We start from the raw sequence: 19,295 nt of genomic DNA on the forward strand, positions 1-19,295 counted from the left end.
TCTGGAAAAACTCACGGGGAGAACGTGCAAACCCGGTACAGACAGCTGCCTTGGTTTTTTTTGGTCGGGGGCGAGCCTGGGACTGTGGCGCTGCGTTCGCGTGTAAGCAGTAGCTTTACCACGTGACACCCAAATGCTTGTCCGGGAACCTTCCCATCTGTTTGGGAATTGCGTCTGCCAAGGACAAGAAGGCTCTGCAGAGAGTAGTGCGTTCGGTGAACGTTCTACTTATCGCATCCTCTGTCACTCTGCCCCCCTGCAGGAAATATACTATACAGAGGTTGCACTCCAGCCCCCAGGCAAAATCATGATAGAACCTCTTCGACACCCCTGCAAATAGGCGACGGTTCAGGTCGCTGCTACGGTCGGAAACACGCACTCCGTGCATGCGGGAGATCCTGAGGAAGAGGTTGAGAAGGACCTGTCTTCTTCTTTCTTCCCAAGGCAATTCGGAACGTTTCAAACGCCTAAATCTCTTCACCAGGGACCTAACTCTAGCGACTTTTTTCCTTCCATATTTATTACTCCTAGAAAGATATGTGTGCGCATGATTGTTTTATAATTTGTTTTGGGGTGTTTTGTCTTTTTGCACAACCTCCGCGAGCATCTGTCCCACTTCGCATCTTAAACACCTGCAGTCTCTCGTAATGTTAGTGACAAATACACTTTTGCTTGTTGACTGGGATAAGATGGCAGGTGAAGGGATTGCCTGCCGGAGGAATGAGCAGTGATTACGGATACAACGGGTGCTGTTAAATCGCGTGGCCAACCTTGTTGCCACTACCTCAGTGTGATCTAGATTCTTAAACTCTTGTATTCTGCCAGTATGATCTCTGCTTTAATGTTACAGGTAGGATTTTTATACTGATTGTATTCCCTCCATAAAACCCTATGTGGGATGGTGAGCAATAATGGACCATTGATCTAATTATCTCTTTAATAACCTTGGACCGTCTTAATCAATAAATACCATTCAAGACACCCAAATAAATAACATGAACAGCGATCCCCCACCTTCCTCAGCTGGTGATGGAAGGCAAAAAAAACATAGAAACATAGAAAATTAGTTCATGCCATTCGAGTCCAGCCCCCCATCATTGCTTATCATGGCTGATCGTCCCCTATCAATAACCTGCGCCTCCTCTCCCATATCCCTTGACCATCCCTCAGCCCATAGAGCTCGCTACTCTAAACATCCTCTCTTAAATCCCAGGGACCAGTGGACAGTTGAGCCTTCCCTCACTGTCCCGCTGTGGTCCGGTAATTCCAGCAAATTCACACCAATCTCTCTGGGTGAAAAAGTTTTTTTCCTCACCATCAAGTCTTAAATGACCTCCCTCCTCTCTCCCCCCTTTTATTCTAAGACTGTGTTGTGTGGCCCGCTGGTCGGGACATCCGCCCCCATTGGGACCATTTTTTCCTGCATCTAGCTTGTCCACAGTCCTTTAAATTTTATATGTTTTCTTATAGAGATCCCACCTCTACTCCCCTGTGACTACCGGCCATCATCCTCCTAAACCTCAATGAATTCAAGCCTTCTTTTTCAATAGCAACATACTGCCGCTTGCGACCTCGCACTGCCCCATCTAACATCTAGTCGTGTCACCTTGCCTGTTGTGTGTTAGGGTGTGCTCGGCATCAATATCCCTCTATAACCGATGCTCGCTATTTCCAACGTGCCCACTGGCCAAACATCAGCATTTTTAGAATGCTGTTATGGGTCGTCCGCGATTCCGCGTAGCGGCCTCCAACTAACCTCCTTCGCTCCTCCGGCATCCGTTTCCATACACCCAGCACACCCTCTGTGTGAGAGTTTCGGCCTTACTCACCACTGCAAATCTCTCTGCGTTGCCCTGTATTATCTAGACTTCACTGCATGGGGAAAATACTTGTACAATCTAAAGCTTATTATTCGTAGCTGACATTATGTATAGTCATAGTGTTCATTGTGGGCGGAGCACGCCCAATCAGCAAAATTTCTTGTGATGTGAAATACTTGGGCCTCAACGTATTACCTATTTGAGAATCATGAAACATAGAACTTGAGTCCAGGAGTAGAGGCCCATCGGTCCCTTCGAGGCCTGCCCCGGCCATTCATATGATTGACATGGCTGATCATTCCAACTCAGTCATCCAACCGTACTCCTAGCCTTGCTCTCTCATAACGCCCCTGATCCCCTTAGCCACAATGGGCCACATCTAACTCCATCTCTTAAATATAGCTGGGCAATGAATGTCTGGCGCCCGTCACGACCTTACCTGTTTGCAGGAGGAGTTCTCTTGCAAGGAGTATTCACCCACTCTCTGTGTGAACAAAGTTCCGTCACTCAATCTGCGGTTTTAAATGCTTTCGTCCCGCTGTTTTCTTAAGCTGTGACGCGCTTGTCCTGGACTTCCGCTAGACTCGGGTAACAATGCATTCTTGGCATCTAGCCTGTCGGCAAGCCTCCTTAAGCTACTATGTTACCGTTAAGGTTTACCTATACCAGATTTCCCCCTCTCAATCTTCTTATCTCCATGTTACTGCTTTGCTCTTGCCTCACTTTGTATAGAAACTTAAATTGTCCACTACAGACAAGATCATTCAAGATCCGCGCACCTTTTCGCATCCGGCCTCTTTTCCTAATTATACATTGCTTTCCTCCTCTTCCATAACTTAAACTAATCATATGGTTCCTCCTTATCGTTACGTGACTTTTAGGTCCCCTACTCTGGGTAAAAACCCCAGGCATCACCATATCCTATCAGTTCTCTCTAATTCGGGAACTACATACCTTGATGAGATCAGGCCTCTTCGCTGTAACCAAGCCCTGGCTACATCCTCGTAAATCTTCTCGCACGCTCGACTGTGTCCTGACCTCCTCTTACGTTTATCGCTCAGCCAGCCCCAGCACTTTGGCGTCCTTGGTCAGCCAGCGACACGCGCCTTCACCCTGTGATCATGCTGATCTCCCCAATTCATAGCCCCCCCGTAGTTCCTCCTACGCTTCATTTTTTTCTCGCTGGCTCATTCCCCTGCCCTTTCCGCTATCTTTAAGAGTGCCCTATCTAGGTGGCTCGCTCTTGAAAAGCATCGCAGAGAACCGGCCCCTCGCACTGAGGCAGAGAATCTACCTCAACAGACTTTCACGGCACCTGCTGTGAGCAAAAAAGTGTTCCTTTCTCGTTCTAAAGTGTGGGCTTGCCGCCTTATTCTTAAACGTGTGTTGTGGGCCTTCGTCTGGGTTTCCTGTACTCCCCTACAACATCGGCAACATGTTTCCTCGGCATCTAGACTTGCCCAGGTCCTTTATAATTTTATCTGTTTCTATACAATCCCCCCCTCATTCTTCTAAACTCCAGTGAATACAAGCCCAGTCTTTAAAATCTTTCCTCATATGACTTTGTGTCTGTGTCTGACCCGCTGAGTTACTCCAGTATTTGTGTGTGATTTCTACAAGATCAAAGTGTGGGCAGTTCCTTGATTAGCTTTGGTTCAGTTTAGAGATACAGCGCGCTAACGGGCCCTTCGGCCCATACCGACCAGCGACCAATGCTATCCTACACACTTTATCGAAGCCAATCTCGAATGTGTTTTGGAGTCTGTCGGAAAAACCCACGCAGGTCACGGGGAGAAGGTGTGGGCTGAAATGTAGGTCCATATCTGCCATTCGTATCGTCTCCAGACTTGTCCGTATCCTGGGTGAGGAGGGGGTAAAGAGCAGGAAGGGAATGGGAACGGGGGTCGTGGGGGGGTCACAGGCCTCTCTGTAGGAACCTGATGGGCAAGAGCAAGACTGGAGTAACTCGACCCGAAACGGTCGCCTGTTCCTTCTTCCTCAGCAGGATGCTAGCCCATGCCCGCGAGTTTACCGCCAGCTTTTTCACATTATGCGCAGCTAGTTCTTTCTCAAGGGTTAGTGTAAATTCAGTTGCATTAATCGGCATGTTTTTGCACCTTGGCCTTCATCAGGGCCAGAGCTTGAGTGTATGAAGTCGGGTAGGCGAAAAATTTGGCTGGGCAGGTGTACAAGACGATTGGTGAGGGCCTGCCTTTTGGACTATTCTTCACGTTCTCTTTCTGCAAGGCAACCTGTGTTAATAGGAACGATGTCGTCGAGCTGGAACGGGTTCAGAGATGATTTACGAGGATGTTGCCGGGACTCGATGGGGCCTGAGCTACAGGGAGAGGTTGGGGCAAAGGGCTGGGTCTCTATTCCCTGGAGCGCAGGAGGATGAGGGGCGACCTTGTAGAGGCGTACAAAAATCTGCGGTTCGTTCACGGGCAAGAGGAAGGGGGGACGGCTTGCTCTTAAATGCACAGCCTCTATAGATCGGCTTCGTCTGCGGTCCATGCTTTGGCCCGTCTGTTGTTGTGCTGCAACGGGCAGTCCCCTCAAACTCCGCAGGTGGAGGGACTGTCGCCCCCTGGCCGAGGTGCGGCTGAAGCTTCGCTGGGGGGGGGGTGGGGGGTAGGGGGGTGGGGGGGGCGGGGGGTCTAGAGAGCGGCTCTCTTCCCCTGCAGTACGCCCGACCATGCACATTGTATCCTTGTCCTCCTTCGACAACTGCCCTCGTCCTGCCTTATGTCGGTTTCCCTTCTTGAAAAATCGCACTGGCGGGCGAGAGAAGTGATCCCTTGGCGTAGAGAGGACTCCCGTCCGCGCAGCTGCTTCCTCTCGCTCCAGCGCGTCCCCCCCAGACAGCTCTCTCGCCAGTTCCCAAGGATGCCCGTCCCTCCCTAAACCGCCGCCACTCCACTTTCCTCCTCCACTCTGCCTTTTTAGTTTACGCTTAGTTTAGAGATACTAGCTGTCGTGGAAACAGCAGTCCTTCTTTTGCAGCCTCGGCACAAGCTAGATCCGTGCCGACCGAGGCGATCCCCCGCACACTAACACTATCCTACACACACTAGGGACAATTTTGTAAGCATTTACACAAGGATCATAACCTACAATTTACCTTTGGTTTTAGGGCCAAAGTATATCAGTCTGACATGCATAAAACATAAAACATAGATTCGGTGTCAGGTAGTAGAGGCCATTTGTCGCCGCTCTCGACCTTCGAGCTGCACCCTCGGCCATTCAATGCGTTAGTGAATCTATGCCCCGAACTCAGATCTCCGTACTCCTGCCGTTCTCTCCATATATCCCTTCATCCTTGATTCTGCGCCCTTAGGCCATCACTGGCTGCGGTCGCTACATCTCCGACAGTCCGTCCGCTTCCTTTACAAATATACCTAATGATATTCATGTGCGCTCCGACTACACGCTCTTTGTTGCGTGTGGCAAGCTATGTGCTTGTTCCAGATACTATGGTCATCTGCGACACCGCCGGGTCCACGTCCGTCCTGGTGTTGCCACTACAATCCGCGCCCTATGTTCGTACCTCTCCCACTTCCTCGTCGCTGTTTGGTAAACGATTACTTTTTTTCCCCCTACCCGTTTCTTTCGAGTTTTGAGGTACCCATGTACATAGCCTTAGGCATGTGAGCCGCCTGGTCCTGGACTTCACCCCAATCATCCGCGTGATACTCATAGTCTGCCGGGATGACCTACCGCCCGTGCGTTGCTGATGGGCCTAGCCGGTCTCCCGTAGACCCGGAAGAATTCGTGCGGAAGTTGCGAATTATGAGGAGGCGCGCCCCCCCACCTGGACGCCAGCTGTGCTTACAAAAGTGGCCGGTAGGACCGTGCGCCGTATGTAAACCAGGATATATATCCTGCGCCGCCCGAGGTTGCGTTAAGCCGGTCTGCCCCAGTGGGAACCTGGTCCGTAGTGCGCGTGACGCTGTCCACCCCGTTCCTGCGGAAGCAGGATGCTGGGGGGCAACGGACTCGCGGCGCGGGCATCGCCACCGCCTCGTGGCTATGGCAATAATATGGTCGGCCAGTGTGTTGCCTCAGGTTTCGTGGTAGAGGACTGCGGGCCCAAGGAACTCTGATTACGCTGCCAATACGTCCGGGGGGGCAGGTGGGTTGTCTCGACACTCAGACGTGCCACGGTAGGCAACTGCATAGACCACCATTCGTCCTGCGGTCCCTATACCTTCATGATATCCTCTTTTGTGCAATTCAAGCTAGCACCGGTCAACAATGTCCGTCCACCTATAATCGCATTATCTTTCCTAGGACCTGCTAAGTATTCATTCCGGAGACCAATCTGTTAGTGTATTCCCAATACATAGCAAACAGTATTATAGGCTCTGTACACTACCTCTTGTCTGCTAACATACAACATGCGCGGGACATCACTGAACCTTCCTGAAGCTTTAAGACTTGGGCCCCAACTTTGACACTTTGATCCTAAAACAGACCTGAACTTTTATGCGTTAGTTTAGCTTTCCCACGGCTACCAAACTCTTGACCAACTACACATCGCAGTCTTTTTTACGACGTTTGTGTCGCAGCTTCATTACCTCTATACATGACACTCACCCTTTTATTGGCTTAATTTGCTTTTCCTTGCCTCTTTTTCTTTCTCAACTTCTATCTATTTTATTTCATGCTTGTAATTATTTCATCTTTATTTATGGAACATATGTTTTTTATGCGGTTGAGTGTCAGCTGGTTGATGTCTGCCTCGTGCCTGATCAATTTGGTCTCACACTACTAAATAGAAATTGATTCGCCGTATCCCAGGTTGCCCCCTTGGCTCTACAGTCCTACTGCTGCACCTGTCTTTCGGACGTCCTTTTCGTGAGGCACAACCCTCGTACACACAGTTTAAGAATAAGGGGTCGGCCATTTAGAACGGAGATGAGGAAACACCTTTTCTCGCAGAGAGTTGTGAGTCTGTGGAATTCTCTGCCTCAGAGGGCGGTGGAGGCCGGTTCTCTGGATGCTTTCAAGAGAGCGCTAGATAGGGCTCTTAAAGTTAGCGAAGTCAGGGGAGAAGGCAGGAACGGGGTCCTGATTGGGGATGATCAGCCATGATCACATTGAATGGCGGTGCTGGTGCTGGCTCGAAGGGCCGAATGGCCTCTACTCCTGCACCTATTGTCTATTGTTTGTTGTCTTTGGACTGTGAGGTGGTGAAGAGAGGAGAAAACCCACACGGGTCACGGGGAGAACGTGCAAACTCCGTACAGGCAGCACCCGCGGCCGGGATGGAACCCGGGTCTCTGGCGCCGTGAGGCAGCAGCACAGCGATCGTTCCCGGTTTGACGGGGGGGGCGTGGGGGGCGCTTACCTTCCAGAGGATGAAGATGATGAGCGCCAGGAGCAACAGGCCTCCGAGGGAACTGCCGATGATGATCCATAGCGAGACGCCAACCACCGATGGCTTGGTCAACTCGAAAACCAGCTGGGAAGACAGGGACAGGCAGACTGGTCAACCAGCACCAAAGATCCTATAGCAAGCAAGATGGTGCACTCCATCTAATCTCCAACACCTCCTAGATAAGCTAGATCCTGGCCACTCCACCGCCGTGCAGCAGCCTGCAGCTTGGACTCAGCACCGGGCCTGGAGTTTCCACACTGCAGATTCCAACTCCCCCGGGTTTGACTGCGCTGGGTCCTAGTGCTAGGTCCCCCAATCTCAGTGGCTGTTCCATTGGGTCTTCCCCATTCCCCTCAAACCATGCGACTCCTTACAATATATATTAATGATCTGGATGAGGGAATTGAAGGCAACATCTCCAAGTTTGCGGATGACACTAAGCTGGGGGGCAATGTTAGCTGTGAGGAGGATGCTAGGAGACTGCAAGGTGACTTGGATAGGCTGGGTGAGTGGGCAAATGTTTGGCAGATGCAGTATAATGTGGATAAATGTGAGGTTATCCATTTTGGTGGCAAAAACGGGAAAGCAGACTATTATCTAAATGGTGGCCGATTGGGAAAGGGGGAGATGCAGCGAGACCTGGGTGTCATGGTACACCAGTCATTGAAGGTAGGCATGCAGGTGCAGCAGGCAGTAAAGAAAGCGAATGGTATGTTAGCTTTCATTGCAAAAGGATTTGAGTATAGGAGCAGGGAGGTTCTACTGCAGTTGTACAGGGTCTTGGTGAGACCACACCTGGAGTATTGCGTACAGTTTTTGGTCTCCAAATCTGAGGAAGGACATTATTGCCATAGAGGGAGTGCAGAGACGGTTCACCAGACTGATTCCTGGGATGTCAGGACTGTCTTATGAAGAAAGACTGGATAGACTTGGTTTATACTCTCTAGAATTTAGGAGATTGAGAGGGGATCTTATACAAACTTACAAAATTCTTAAGGGGTTGGACAGGCTAGATGCAGGAAGATTGTTCCTGATGTTAAGAAAGTCCAGGACAAGGGGTCACAGCTTAAGGATAAGGGGGAAATCCTTTAAAACTGAGATGAGAAGAACTTTTTTCACACAGAGAGTGGTGAATCTCTGGAACTCTCTGCCACAGAGGGTAGTTGAGGCCACAGTTCATTGGCTATATTTAAGAGGGAGTTAGATGTGGCCCTTGTGGCTAAGGGGATCAGGGGGTATGGAGAGAAGGCAGGTACGGGATACTGAGTTGGATGATCAGCCATGATCATATTGAATGGCAGTGCAGGCTCGAAGGGCCGAATGGCCTCTACTCCTGCACCTAATTTCTATGTTTCTATGTTTCTATGACAACATGATCTAAAAGTGTCACACTGTGACTGCCGGGGAGTCATGGTTCTCTAGTCGTGGGGGCGGAGGATTGGGAGGAGGGGGGGGGGCTCACAAGTGAAATAGCTTAGGGCCTCTCTTCATCTAAATCCGGCCCTGGTCGAGGCGAACTGGGGCTGCCAATGTTAAAACCCACGGCTGGCGATGGTAAGTCCACCTTCGAGCAGAGATCCCCGAGCGTTGGAAGATGTGCTGGTCAGAGTCTACGGGGGAAACGGCGCGCCTACCTCTCGATAGCGAGCTGCGTCTGGAGCCGCCAGGACATCGGGCGCTTGAATCTCCAGAGTGAATGTGGTTACGATCTTTATAGATTTGAACTTTGCCTGTTAAATACAAAAAGTTTTTCAGTAAGACTAGGGGCATATGTTGAGTATCCTACAGGTAGGCAAATCAGAACCTTTCGTCAAAAGAAAGAACTGCAGATGCTGTGTTCAAGAAGGAACTGTGCAGATGCTGGAAAATCGAAGGTACACAAAAAGGCTGGAGAAACTCAGCGGGTGCAGCAGCATCTATGGAGCGAAGGAAATAGGCAACGTTTCGGGCTGAAACCCTTCTTCAGAACTGCAGATGCTGGATTGCATTAAAATGGACTTGGAGTGCTGGAGTAACTCAGAGGGTCAGGCAGCATCTGTGGAGAACATGGATAGGTGACGTTTCACAGAGTGCTGGAGTAACTCAGCGGGTCAGGCAGCATCTGTGGAGAACATGGATAGGTGACGTTTCACAGAGTGCTGGAGTAACTCAGCGGGTCAGGCAGCATCTGTGGAGAACATGGATAGGTGACGTTTCACAGAGTGCTGGAGTAACTCAGCGGGTCAGGCAGCATCTATGGGGGAGAACATGGATAGGTGACGTTTCACAGAGTGCTGGAGTAACTCAGCGAGTCAGGCAGCATCTGTGGAGAACATGGATAGGTGACGTTTCACAGAGTGCTGGAGTAACTCAGCGGGTCAGGCAGCATCTGTGGAGAACATGGATAGGTGACGTTTCACAGAGTGCTGGAGTAACTCAGCGGGTCAGGCAGCATCTGTGGAGAACATGGATAGTTGACGTTTCACAGAGTGCCGGAGTAACTCAGCGGGACAGGCAGCATCTGTGGAGTGAAGGAATGGGCGACGTTTCAGTCGAGACCCTTCTTCAGACTGAGAGTCAGGGGAGAATGGGGGGGGGGACACAGAGATAAGGAAGGGTGAGGTGTGAAAAAGATACATCAAAGGGGATGGCGTGCAAGGAACATGTAGAATAGATCGTTGATAGCTAGGAGAAGACGACAAAGAAGCAGAGAGTGATAAAATATAATTACGGGGCAGTCAGTGGGAGACTGGTGGGAGAAGGGGGGGGAGAGGGGGGGAGGGGGGGGGGAGAGAGGGTGGGGGAGGGTGGGGAGGGAGAGGGTGGGGGGGGGGGGGGGGGCGGGAGAGGGGGGGAGAGGGAGAGAGGGAGAGAGGGAGAGAGAGGGTGAGAGAGGAGGGGGGAGGGAGGGAGCGGGGGAGGGAGAGGGTGGGGGGGATCATCAGCCCACTCACCGTGGAGAAGAAGGGTCCGTGCAGGGAGTAGCTGAGGTGGAGAGAGAGCGCCCCCTTGCTCCTGTCCAGTCCCTGCAGGGCAGGTGTAGGAGCTGCATGCAGCAGTGTTGCAGTCCTGCAGCAGCAGCAGAGGCAGAGAGTGCGGGGGCAGGTCACGGGCTGCTCCTGGAGGACCCTCCTCCCTCACCCCCTCCTCCCCACCCCCCTCTCCTCACTGCCTCTCCTCACTGTGCCTCTCCCTACCTCCCCCCTCCTCACCCCCTCTCCTCACCCCCCCCTCACTCCTCACCCCCCCCTCTCCTCACCCCCTCTCACTGCCTCACTGCCTCTCCTCACCCCCCTCTCCTCACTGCCTCTCCCCGCCCCTACCTCCCCCTCCCCATCTCCTCACCCCCCTCTCCCCCTCCCCAACCCCATCTCTCCCACCCCCCTCAACCCCTCTCTCCCACCCACCTCATCCCCTTTCACCTCCCCCTTCTCGTACACTCTCCTCTCTCGCCTCCACCTCCTCTCTCACACCCCTCTACCCACCTCCCCCTCCCCCTCACTCCACTCCCCCCACCCCCTCTCCCTTCCCCCCCCCCTCTCTCCCTTCCCCACCCCCATCTCCCCTCTCTCCTCACCCCCTCTCCACCCACCTCATCCCCTTTCACCTCCCCCTTCTCGTAACACTCTCTCCTCCACCTCTCCTCTCTCGCCCCCTCTCCCCCTTCCCCCCCCCCTCTCCTCACCCCCTTTCTCCCCTCTCCCCTCCCCAACCCATCTCTCCACCCCCCCTCAAAACCCTCTCTCCACCCACCTCATCCCCTTTCACCTCCCCTTCCTGTAACACTCTCTCCCCCCCCCCCCCCTCTCCCCCACACCCCCTCTCCCCCCCCCCCTCTCTCCCCCCCCACCCGCTTTCCCCCTCCCCCTTCATATATCCTTCCCCCTCCCCCCTCCCCCCTCACTCCATGCTCTCTCTCTCTCTCTCTCTCTCAACTCTCTCCCCCTCCCCCCTCGCCCATGTTGCCGCCCCCTCACCAGCCTGTGTAGGTGCCGCAAGTCCCGGTGCGGGGCGCGTGTGTCTGCCCCTCGGCTCCTGTTGTGGGAGGTCTCTGTTGGGGTTTCCATTGAGCAGTTGCCCCCGCTGCTCTGCATGGGGGGGGGGGATTAATGAGACAGCTGAGTGTAGTTTATTGTCACGTGTGTACCGAGCGTTTGTCACCAGCTATCCCAGCCGCTCCAGCTTCTCGTTCTCCCCCAACAAACAGCTAACATAGCAGGAGTAGGCCATTCGGCCCTTCGAGCCAGCACCGCCATTCAATGTGATCATGGCTGATCATCCACAATCAGTACCCCGTTCCTGCCTTCTCCCCATACCCCCTGACTCCGTTAGCCACAAGAGCTAAATCTAACTCTCTCTTGAAAACATCCAGCCTTGACCGCCTTCTGTGGCAGAGAATTCCACAGACTCACAACTCTCTGGGTGAAAAAGTGTTTCCTCATCACCGTTCTAAATGGCTTTTACCCCTTATTCTTAAACTGTGTGTGTGTGTGGCCCCGGGTTCTGGACTCCCCCAACATCGGGAACATGTTACCTGCCTCTAACGTGTCCAAACCCTTAACAATTTTACATGTTTCAATGAGATCCCCTCTCATCATTCTAAACTCCAGAGTGTACAAGCCCAGCCGCTCCATTCTCTCAGCATATGACAGTCCTGCCATCCCGGGAATTAACCTTGTAAACGTACGATGCACTCCCACAATAGCAAGAATGTCCCTCCTCAAATTAGGCGACCAAAACTGCACACAATACACCAGGTGTGGTCTCACTAGGGCTCTACAACAGCAGAAGGGCCAAGTGTTCACATACAAGGAATTTGCCTTGGTTCTCCGCCCACAAGTAACAACATAACGTGTCCAAGCCCTTAACAATCTCATATGTTTCAATGAGATACCCTCTCATCCTTCTAAACTGTATTATGAAAATATATATTAGGCACTTTGGTGCCATATGATTGGACTTCCTTCTAATAAATTAAAATAGATACATTTTTTAAATGACCTCATGCCCGAGGGGCCGAATTCCAGGCCCCGCGACGGGCGCGAGCCGTTCGGCCGAAGTTGACGGCGTTTGCCGTTTACTCACCGGGTCCAGCGACACCGTGGTCACCCGGGCAAAGTGGTGGTAGGCGCCGATCGCGGTGGGAACCAGGATTTTGGCCTCCAGCCTCCGGGGTAGAAAACATCCCAGATTGTTGATCTGTAACACAAACGCACACACACACACACACAAGGCTGGTTGCATCTCGCTGACTCATGACAAAGGTGCGGTCGGTCGGGGGTAAGATTTCATGGGAACACGAGCGCGGTCAAGATGGCGCAGCGTGTCGAGTTGCTGCCTTGCCACCAATGCCAAGGAGATAGTTGTGGATTTCAGGAGGGGGAGGAGGAGGACTCAACCAACACCAATCACCATCAGGGGCACTGAGGTGGAGGTGGTCGCCAACCACAGGTACCTTGGTGTGCAGCTTGACAGTGAGCTGGACTGGAAGAGTCATACGGAGGCGGTGTACAGGAAGGGACAAAGTCGACTGTATTTCTTAAGGAGGCTAAGGTCATTTAATATCTGCCAACCCCAGTGTCTACCATTCAGTGGTGGCCAGTGCTCTGTTTTTTGCTGTGGCCTGTTGGGGAGAAGGCGCCCGCCTAGCGGACAAAAACAGACTGGACAAGCTGATCAGGAAGGCCGGTTCAGTGGTCGGGGCTGAGCAACTAACGGTCCAGCAGGTGGCAGAGGCCAGAACTCTGAACAATAATGACCAACCCCACTCACCCACTCCACGCCCTGAAGGTGATCAAGAGCAGCATCTTCAGTCAGAGACTGATTGCACCAATGTGCAAAACGGAGAGATATAGGAAGTCTTGTATACCAGCTGCTATAAGGTTTTATAATGCACAAAAATAATTTTGGATTTTTTGTAGTATTCATTCATTGTATTTTAACTTATTAAGTATTGAAGCTATCTGTGGAAATGTGTGGTGTTATGTCTGTCTTGAAGCTGTTGTGGCACTGTAATTTCCTGTAAAGTGGGATAGTGTTAGTGTGCGGGGATTGTCCCTAGTGTGTGTGTGGGATACTGTTAGTGTGCGGGGATTTTAAGGCAGAGTTAGATGGATTGTTAATCATTAAAGGTTATTCAATTCAATCAATCGACCCCCGGGTTCCATCCTGACTACGGGCACCATCTCTACGTTCTCTTCCCACAGGATTTCTCCGGGAGCTCCGGTTTCCTCCCGCACTCCAAAGACTCGCACGTTAAGAATAAGGGGGTCGGCCATTTAGAACGGAGACGAGGAAACACTTTTTCCTCACACAGAGAGGGTTGTGAGTCTGTGGAATTCTCTGCCTCAGAGGGCGGTGGAGGCCGGTTCTCTGGAGAGAATTAGAATTCTTTCAAGAGAGAGCTAGATAGGGCTCTTAAAGATAGCGAGAGAGAGTCGGGGGGAGAAAAGGCAGGAACGGGGCACTGATTGGGGATGATCAGCCATGATCACATTGAATGGCGGTGCTGGCTCGAAGGGGCCGAATGGCCTCCTCCTGCACCTATTGTCTATTGTCTATTGTTTGTAGGTTAATTTGCTTGGTGCAAATGTAAAAATGATCCCTAGTGTGTGTGTGGGATAGTGTTAGTGTGCGGGGACTGTCCCTAGCGGGTGTGTGTGTGGGATAGTGTTAGTGTGCGGGGATTATCCCTAGTGTGTGTGTGTGGGATAGTGTTAGTGTGCGGGGATTGTCCCTAGTGTGTGTGTGTGGGATAGTGTTAGTGTGCGGGGATTGTCCGTAGTGTGTGTGTGTGTGGGATAGTGTTAGTGTGCAGGGATTGTCCCTAGCGGGTGTGTGTGTGGGATAGTGTTAGTGTGCGGGGATTGTCCCTAGTGTGTGTGTGGGATAGTGTTAGTGTGCAGGGATCGCTGGTCGGTGGATATTTTTAAGGCAGAGTTAGATGGATTGTTGATCAGTGCGGGTGTCAGGGGTTACGGGGAGAAGGCAGGAGAATGGGGTTGGGAGGGAGAGACAGATCAGCCGTGATTGAATGGCGGAGTGGACTGGATGGGCCGAATGGCGTCCCGTCCCGTCCCGTCCCGTCCCGTCCCACTCTCTACCTGGAAGGTGTGTCGGACTGTGGGATGCGTTCCCTCTGGCACCGAGTCGCGGACCGGGGTCACCTCGTGGCGTTGCGGGCTGGACTCGCTGTGGAGAGAGAGAGAGAGAGAGAGGGAGAGAGAGTAACCCCCGACCTCGGGTCTTCCTTTGTCCTCCTCCCCCCCCTACCCCTGCCCCCCCCCCAGCCCCCCCCCACCCTTCTTCTTGGCTGTTCCACCCCCTGGGCCGCCGCTTGCTCCCACGTGGCCCCACCTCGACCGCCGTCCCCGTACATGCATTCTTGCACCGCATGTGTTGCATGCTTGAATGAATGATGCTTTATAATTCCCAGCGTTGCATGCTTGCATCCCCCAGTGTTGCATGCTTGAATGAATGAATGATTGAATGTATGATGCTTTATAATTCCCAGTGTTGCATGCTTGCATCCCCCAGTGTTGCATGCTTGCATCCCCCAGTGTTGCATGCTTGAATGAATGATGCTTTATAATTCCCAGTGCTGCATGCTTGCACCCCCAGTGCTGCATGCTTGCATCTCCAGCGTTGCATGCTTGAATGAATGATGCTTTATAATTCCCAGTGCTGCATGCTTGCACCCCCAGTGTTGCATGCTTGCACCCCCCAGTGTTGCATGCTTGCATCCCCCAGTGTTGCATGCTTGAATGAATGATGCTTTATAATTCCCAGTGTTGCATGCTTGCATCCCCCAGTGTTGCATGCTTGCACCCCCAGTGTTGCATGCTTGAATGAATGATGCTTCATAATTCCCAGTGCTGCATGCTTGCATCCCCAATGTTGCATGCTTGCATCCCCCAATGCTGCATGCTTGCATCCCCCAGTGTTACATGCTTGCACCCCCAAAGGTCCTGAGCTCCCTGTGCCAGGGTGGCCATGGTTATGGGTGCCGGGTTCACCAGCTGCACCTACCTGGTGAGGAGAAGGTCGGCCTCGTAGCGCACGGCTGCCCACGCCCGCACCGCATTGTCGTGGAGGGTCTGGTTCAGCTCGGAGCTGTCGCTACAAGAGTGGGGGGGAGTGGGGGGGAGGTGTGAGTACAATGGGAACTCGGAACACAATTTAGTGGAGGGGGAGAGGGAGAGGAGGAGGAGGGGGGGGAAAGGAAAACGAGAGGACGAAAGGAAAACAAGAGGGGAGAGAAAGAACGATAAAGAATGAGAGAATGAGAGAGAGAATGAGAAAAGAGAGAGAGGAAGAACAAGAGAAGGAAAATGAGGGAACTAGAGAGAGAGAGGAGAGAATGAGAAAGAGAAATGAGAGAAATGAGAGATAGATAGATAGATAGTAAGATAGATAGATAGATAGATAGATAGATAGATAGATAGATAGATAGATGGATAGATAGATAGATAGATAGATAGATAGATAGATAGATAGATAGATAGATAGATAGATAGATAGGTAGATGGATAGATAGATACTTTATTAATCCCTTCTCAGGGAAATTCAAAGCTCTATTGAGAGAATAGAGAGAAACATAGAAAATAGGAGCAGGAGGAGGCCATTCGGCCCTTCAAGCCAGCACTGCCATTCATTGTGATCATGGCTGATTGTCCCCAATCAGTACCCCGTGCTTGCCTTCTCCCCATATCCCTTAACTCCACTAGCCCCTAGAGCTCTATCTAACTCTCTCTTAAATCCATCCAGTGACTTGGCCTCCACTGCCCTCTGTGGCAGGGAATTCCACTAATTCACAACTCTCTGGGTGAAAAAGTTTTTTTCTCGCCCCAGTCTTAAATGGCCTCCCCTTTATTCTAAGACTGTGTGTGTGTGGCCCCTGGTTCTGGACTCGCCCAACATTGGGAACGTTTTTCCTGCATCTAGCTTGTCTACAGTCCTTTTATAATTTTATACGTTTCTATAAGACCCCACCCCCCCGACCTCATTCTTCTAAACGAATGAATTCCAGAATGAATGAGAGATTCTTGATTAGTAAGAATATCAGGGGTTATGGGGAGAAGGCAGGAGAAGGCAGGGGTTAGGAGGGGGAGATAGATCAGCCATGATAGAATGGTGGAGTAGACTTGATGGGCCAAATGGCTTAATTCTGCTCTGAAAACATGTGAATGTGAATGAACTCACCTCATCACACTGAGGAGCAATTCCACCTCATCCGCCAGGTACGTACAAACAAACTCAAACTCCAGGCGAAAGGAGACCTGCGCGTAAAACAAACCCTGTGATGTCCAGCCTCAAAATGCAACATTATAGATTTCAGGCAGAGATTGAGGAATTTCGAGCCAGCACCGCCATTCAATGTGATCATGGCTGATCATCCCCAATCAGTACCCCGTTCCTGCCTTCTCCCCTGACTCCACTATCTTTAAGAGCCCTATCTAGCTCTCTCTTGAAAGCATCCAGAGAACCGGCCTCCACAGAGAATTCCACAGACTCACAACTCTCTGTGAGAAAAAGTGTTTCCTCATCTCCGTTCTAAATGGCTTAAACTGTGTGTGTGGCCCCTGGTTCTGGACTCCCCCAACATTGGGAACATGTTTCCTGCCTCTAGCGTGTCCAAACCCTTAACAATCTTATATGTTTCAATAAGATCCCCTCTCATCCTTCTAAACTCCAGAGTGTACAAGCCCAGCCGCTCCATTCTCTCAGCATATGACAGTCCCGCTATCCCGGGAATTAACCTGGTGAACCTACGCTGGGCTCCCTCAATAGCAAGAATGTTCTTCCTCAAATTAGGGGACCAAAACTGCACAGTGCGGTGCTGGCTCGAAGGACCGAATGGCCTACTCCTGCACCTATTGTCTATTGTCTATTGCACACAATACTCCAAGTGTGGTCGCACTAGGGCTCTGTACAACTCCAGAAGAACCTCTTTGCTCCATTGCTCGTTGCTCTGTGGGAGGGAACCGGAGCATTGGGAGAAAACCCAGCGCGGGCCACGGGGAGAACGTGCAAACTCCGCACGGACAGCACGAGGCGCCACAGTTGCATGGAGCCCCCCGCCTGTTGTGTGCACGGATATGTAGGTGTGAGCAATGTCCCCCCTTCATCACATACCTGCATCGAGGATCTGAAGACTGGAAAACTAACGTTGCAAATCCTGTTATGTGGAGACATCAACAAACATTCAACCTTGTTCTGTCCATCATCCTAGGGGGAACGAGAACCAAAACGTTAGTTCCAGTTTTAGTTTTAGAGATACAGTAATGGTAAATAGCAGAGTCAAATTCAAATTGAAGTTGAAGTGAGTTTATTGTCATGTGTCCCTGATAGACTCGGCTTGTACTCGCTAGAATTTAGAAGATTGAGGGGGGGATCTTATAGAAACGTACAAAATTCTTAAGGGGTTGGACAGGCTAGATGCAGGAAGATTGTTCCCGATGTTGGGGAAGTCCAGAACAAGGGGCCACACACAGTTTAAGGATAAGGGGGAAATATTTTAGGACCGAGATGAGAAAAACATTTTTTTTTCACACAGAGAGTGGTGAATCTGTGGAATTCTCTGCCACAGAAGGTAGTTGAGGCCACACAGTTCATTGGCTATATTTAAGAGGGAGTTAGATGTGGCCCTTGTGGCTAAAGGGATCAGGGGGGTATGGAGAGAAGGCAGGGATGGGATACAGAGTTGGATGATCAGCCATGATCATATTGAATGGCGGTGCAGGCTCGAAGGGCCGAATGGCCTCTACTCCTGCACCTATTTTCTATGTTTCTATGTTTCTATGATAGGACAATGAAATTCATGCTTTGCTTCAGCACAACAGAACATAGTAGGCATTTACTACAAAACAGATCAGTGTGTCCATATACCATTATATAAATATATACACACGTGAATAAATAAACTGATTAAGTACAAATAACAGATAATGGGTTATTAATAATCAGAGTTTTGTCCGAGCCAGGTTTAATAGTCTGATGGCTGTGGGGAAGTAGCTATTCCTGAACCTGGTTGTTGCAGTCTTCAGGCTCATGTACCTTCTACCTGAAGGTAGCAGGGAGATGAGTGTGTGGGCTTGTACACTCTAGAGTTTAGAAGGATGATAGGGAGATCTCATTGAAACATATAAGATCATTAAGGGCTTGGACGCGCTAGAGGCAGGAAACATGTTCCCGATGTTGGGGGAGTCCAGAACCAGGGGCCACACACACACACACAGTTTAAGAATAAGGGGTAAGCCATTTAGAACAGAGATGAGGAAAAATATTTTCACCCGGAGAGTTGTGAATCTGTGGAATTCTCTGCCTCAGAGGGCGGTGGAGGCCAGTTCTCTGGATGCTTTCAAGAGAGAATTAGATAGAGCTCTTAAAGATAGCGGAGTCAGGGGATATGGGGAGAAGGCAGGAACGGGGTACTGATTGAGGATGATCAGCCATGATCACATTGAATGGTGGTGCTGGCTCGAAGGGCCGAATGGCCTCTACTCCTGCACCTGTTGTCTATTGTCTATCAGCATGAGAGAGCGGGGCATCCCGATCATCAGGGTGATGAAGGCATGCTGCAGTTACCTAAACGCCCTGCAGATGGCAGTATAGTATCTCATTGAGAAAATCGCCAGAGACCCAGGTTCGATCCCGACTACGGGTGCTGTCTGTGCGGAGTTTGCACGTTCTCCCTGTGACCGTGTGGGTTATCTCCGGGTGATCTGGTTTCCTCCCGCACTCCAAAGACTTACAGGTTAATTGGCTGTGATTAAGATTGTAAATTTCCCCCAGTGTGTAGGATAGTGTTAGTGTGCGGGGGTCGCTGGTCGGCATGCATTCGGTGGGCCGAAGGGCCTGTTTCGGCACTGTATCTCTAAACTAAACTGAGTGGGGCAGAGTATGGGGGGGGGGGTGGGGGGGGGGGGGGGGGGAGGATGGGAGGGAAGGTGGATGTGGAGGGGGAGGGGAGTGGGGCAGAGGTATGGGGAGGGGAGGGGTGGGGTAGGGGAGAGTGGGGGGGGAGTGGTGGGGATGGGGGTGGTGGGGGGGCAGAGGGGGGGAGTGGGGGAGAGGGGTAAAAGGGAGGCGGTGGGAGGTGGATGTGGAGGGGGAGG

General features: G+C 51.5%; 1 protein-coding gene across 1 annotated transcript; it reads right to left on the reverse strand.

Annotated features, from left to right (window-relative positions):
• Window positions 1–115: 115 nt before the first annotated feature.
• Window positions 116–18,040, reverse strand: LOC129715765 (uncharacterized). Its single transcript, XM_055665619.1, has 10 exons — window positions 17,314–18,040; window positions 16,381–16,457; window positions 15,208–15,297; window positions 14,283–14,370; window positions 12,265–12,378; window positions 11,157–11,267; window positions 10,134–10,248; window positions 8,835–8,930; window positions 7,171–7,284; window positions 116–435 (listed from the first exon to the last, which is right to left on the reverse strand). The coding sequence occupies exons 1-10, from the start codon at window positions 17,371–17,373 to the stop codon at window positions 116–118; spliced, it is 1,185 nt and encodes a 394-aa protein (XP_055521594.1). The 5' UTR covers window positions 17,374–18,040.
• Window positions 18,041–19,295: the final 1,255 nt, after the last annotated feature.

The sequence above is a fragment of the Leucoraja erinacea genome, unplaced genomic scaffold (genome assembly GCF_028641065.1).
Source record: "Leucoraja erinacea ecotype New England unplaced genomic scaffold, Leri_hhj_1 Leri_1384S, whole genome shotgun sequence".
In the NCBI taxonomy this organism is placed as follows: domain Eukaryota; kingdom Metazoa; phylum Chordata; class Chondrichthyes; order Rajiformes; family Rajidae; genus Leucoraja; species Leucoraja erinaceus.